The sequence below is a fragment of the Nycticebus coucang genome, chromosome 17 (assembly GCF_027406575.1).
Source record: "Nycticebus coucang isolate mNycCou1 chromosome 17, mNycCou1.pri, whole genome shotgun sequence".
NCBI lineage: Eukaryota > Metazoa > Chordata > Mammalia > Primates > Lorisidae > Nycticebus > Nycticebus coucang.
In genome coordinates this window covers 38,157,066-38,160,971 of record NC_069796.1, presented here as the reverse complement: position 1 = coordinate 38,160,971, position 3,906 = coordinate 38,157,066, and the positions used below count along the sequence as shown (strand labels likewise).

Sequence of the window (3,906 nt, the reverse complement as noted above, 5' to 3'; positions counted from 1 at the left end):
TCTTTAGTTGCTTAAATTACCCTTACAGAGATGACAAACATTGTAAAGTGTGTTTAATTAGTAATTTATTAAATCTACCTGTCAAGTGATCCATTTTGTATGGATCCTTGAAATGATGTTTTCAGAATTTATTTCTAATCATTGAAAGCAGATGGTTCTATAAAACCTGCAAGTAATTACAGGCTCCTTAAACTCACAATATACATATATCTTAACACTTAAATAGAAGCTCATTTTCTTCAAAAAAATAATTTTCTATAGCTTTCTTATAAAAATATAAAAAGAAAACATTTATAGTTTTTAAAACTTATATTTAACCCAAATCGAAAATTTTCTACAAATGATATTTCTTTCCAAAAAGTTTAAGACATTATAGGATAATGCGATGTTAAACCAAACGATCTCACCACAATAAGAGTATGTAACTTTTAAGAAATATTGTGCAGGCTTGGCATCTGTAGCTCAAGTGGCTAAGGCCACCTACACCAGAGCTGGCAGGTTCCAATACAGCTTGGGCCTGCCAAACAACGACAACTACAACTAAAAAATAGCCAGGTGTTGTGGTGGGCGCCTGTACTCCCAGCTACTTGAGAGGCTGAGACAAGAGACTCACTTAAGCCCAGGAGTTGGAGGTTGCTATGAGCTGTGATGCCACAGCACTCTACCCAGGGTGACAGCTTGAGGTTCTGTTTCAAAAAAAAAAAAAAATTGTGCAGTATTTTAACTTTTCATTCTACATATCAACTGTGCATGCTACGTAAACACACCAGATTAATCCATTCATATTTATGCAGATTATCAAATATGACCAGTTACTATATAAATTATGGTATCATGATATCATAATTCCAAAAATGGCAAAAGGCAATCTTTTTTTTTTTTTTGCTTCATCAGCCGAAACAGCAGAAGGTATGATTTATTGTATACTGGTTACACTCAGCCACAAGCGAGAACAGAATGAGTCCAGGATCTCAGGTCCAGGGCAAGGGACCAATAGGACTGTTTTGGTGTGAACAAGGTGGGTCTCTTAGGGGTGGTCTTGGTGATCGGATGGCGATGAGGTCTTAGATCCACTGAGAGCAAGTTCTAGACAGTAGCATGCAGTCCAGCAGCTTGTACTAGCCTCCTTAGCCTCTCGGCATTCCATGTTCCTTCTCTTGTGGCCTTCATGAGTGCACAACCAGGCTGTTTACTTGGACCTCTGCCTCTTCTTTCTCCTTTTGTGCTTCAGCCTGAGCATTCGCTTCTTCCTCCACTTGGCTCTCATGGCGCGGAGGTTTCTAGAAAGATGGTGCTAAGGCCGAGAGAAAGCCAAAGTTGGCAAAAGGCAATCTTTATGAAAGCTTAAAATAAACTTTTAATAAAAGGTGACCAGGCTCGGGGCCTGTGGCTCAAGCAGCTAAGGCGTCAGCCACATACACCTGAGCTGGCGGCTTCGAATCCAGCCCGGGCCAGCCAAACAACAATGATGGCTGCAACCAAAAAATAGCTGGGCATTGTGGTGGGTGCCTGTAGTCCCAGCTACTTGGGAGGCGGAGGCAGGAGAATCACTTGAGCCCAGGAGTTGGAGGTTGCTGTGAGCTATGATGCCACAGCATTCTACCCAGGGTGAAAGCTTGAGGCTCTGTCTCAAAAAAAAATAAATGAATAAATAAAAGGTAAGTAAATATTGCCCTCATTTTCTGTAAAAATTACCTCTCTTCCTCCTCTCCCCTGCCTTGAATGGGTACCTTTTATAGCATATTAATATATATAGCATTTTTACTTAGGGTTAGCCTTTTACCTGGCTACTTTATTTTCTGATATACTGAATTTATCAGAAGGCACTGAGATTAGACTCCTAAGTACTTTCAGATTTTTTGTCCTTTTTCAGATTCCTCTAGAATGATTTTCCTCAGAAAAGGATAACTCTAAGACCATAAGGAAGCAGAAGAAAATGAATGATACAACACAGCAACTTGATACTTGTAGCATTCAAAATGTAATAGGTTCCTTGAACTTATCATTTAGGACAAAAAAATCAGAATAATTTTCTGAACATAAACATACATTTAGAGCACATTAGCTAACAGAAAGAATACTCTGAAGCTTATAGTAAACAACATGTTTAATCTTACATAATCACACACAGCCAAAAGCATTAGAAATTCACTGCCATACATTCTGATGCACTATCCTGAAAACATATCTGATACATACTATTAGCCTGTAACAAAGTATGGCATTTATTTCACAGGGAGAAAAGTTTCATCACAAAACAGATTTACAGATTTCAGTTTTGATTAAATTCTAGAGATACATTTTAAAGATAAAAAGAACAAAATTCGCCCTTAAAATAAAAGTATATGTAATTCATTATTATTAATACCCTTTATGCTGTTATAATGAAAAACATTTAGAAACTCTTGAATTCTAGAAATTTTGACCAATATTTGGCCTTAACATATTCTAAATTTCCTTTTGAGAATCACATTAATGTTTTCAGTCCGTCAGTCCAATATGGATGGAGCAATTCTATTTCTTTTTCTTCTTCTTTGGTGGTTCATCATCAGAGCCACTGGAACTGTATGGAGTCATCAGTTAACTTCTTATTATTTTTTTTCAAAGTCTCAAATAATAGACAACTAATATTTATAAATAAAAATAAAAGATAATTTCAAGAAACAGATCATGCCAAATCTTATAAACAATAGAAAAAGAAGAAATACTTCAAAATTATTCTACTTCATCTGGATACACCTGATATTAAAACAGGAAAAAATATATTATTATGAAAGGAAATTACAAACATATTTCACTTATAAATGAAGATGCAATATCCTAAACAACATAATAACAAGTTGAATTAAAGATTAGTGCTCAGCTGGCCTCGGCCGCACTAAGATGGCGACTCTCATGCATCGGCTCACAGCCCGGAGACAAGCTGAAGCAAATAAGCAACATGTAAGATGCCAAAAATGCTTGGAATTTGGACATTGGACTTATGAATGCACAGGAAAAAGAAAATATCTGCATAGGCCTTCAGGAACAGCAGAACTAAAGAAAGCTTTGAAAGAAAAAGAAAACAGGTTGCTGTTACAGCAAAGCTTTGGAGAAACTAATGTAGAAAGAAAGACCAAGAAAAAAAGGTCTAAAAGCATAACCAGTTCCAGTAGCAGTAGCAGTGGCAGTTCAGCCAGTGATTCTTCATCGGACAGTGAAGAAACGTCTACCTCATCCTCCTCAGAAGACAGTGACACAGAAGAAAGCTCCTCTAGTTCATCATCTTCAGCCTCCTCCACAAGCTATTCCTCCTCCTCTGATTCAGACTCAGATTCCAGCTCTTCTAGTAGCAGCAGCACCAGCACAGATAGCAGCTCTGATGATGAACCACCAAAGAAGAAGAAAAAGAAATAGAATTGCTCCATCCATATTGGACTGACGGACTGAAAACATTAATGTGATTCTCAAAAGGGAATTTAGAATATGTTAAGGCCAAATAGGTTAACTGGTCAAAATTTCTAGAATTCAAGAGTTTCTAAATGTTTTTCATTGTAAGAGCATAAAGAGTATTAATAATAATGAATTACATATACTTTTATTTTAAGGGCGAATTTTGTTCTTTTTTATCTTTAAAATGTATCTCTAGAATTTAATCAAAGCTGAAATCTGTAAATCTTTTTTTGTGATGAAACTTTTCTCCCTGTGAAATAAATGCCATACTTTGTTATAGGCTAATACGTATCAGATATGTTTGCATCAGAATGTATGGCAGTGAATTTCTAATGCTTTTGGCTGTGTGGGATTATGTAAGATTAAACATGTTGTTTACTATAAGCTTCAGAGTATTCTTTCTGTTAGCTAATGTGCTCTAATTGTATGTTTATGTTCAGAAAATTATTCTGATTTTTTGTCCTAAATGATAAG

The 3,906-nt window shown here is 36.1% G+C and overlaps 1 protein-coding gene across 1 annotated transcript; it reads left to right on the top strand.

The window, feature by feature from the left end:
• Positions 1 to 2,883: 2,883 nt before the first annotated feature.
• LOC128568683 (zinc finger CCHC domain-containing protein 10-like) lies at positions 2,884 to 3,699 on the top strand. Its single transcript, XM_053566446.1, has one exon. The coding sequence runs from the start codon at positions 2,884 to 2,886 to the stop codon at positions 3,394 to 3,396; it is 513 nt and encodes a 170-aa protein (XP_053422421.1). The 3' UTR covers positions 3,397 to 3,699.
• The last annotated feature ends 207 nt before the right edge of the window (positions 3,700 to 3,906 follow it).

Bases quoted from the DNA above. Each gene is read 5' to 3' on its own strand.
- LOC128568683 (XM_053566446.1), top strand. From the start codon at position 2,884: ATGGCGACTCTCATGCATCGGCTCACAGCCCGGAGACAAGCTGAAGCA.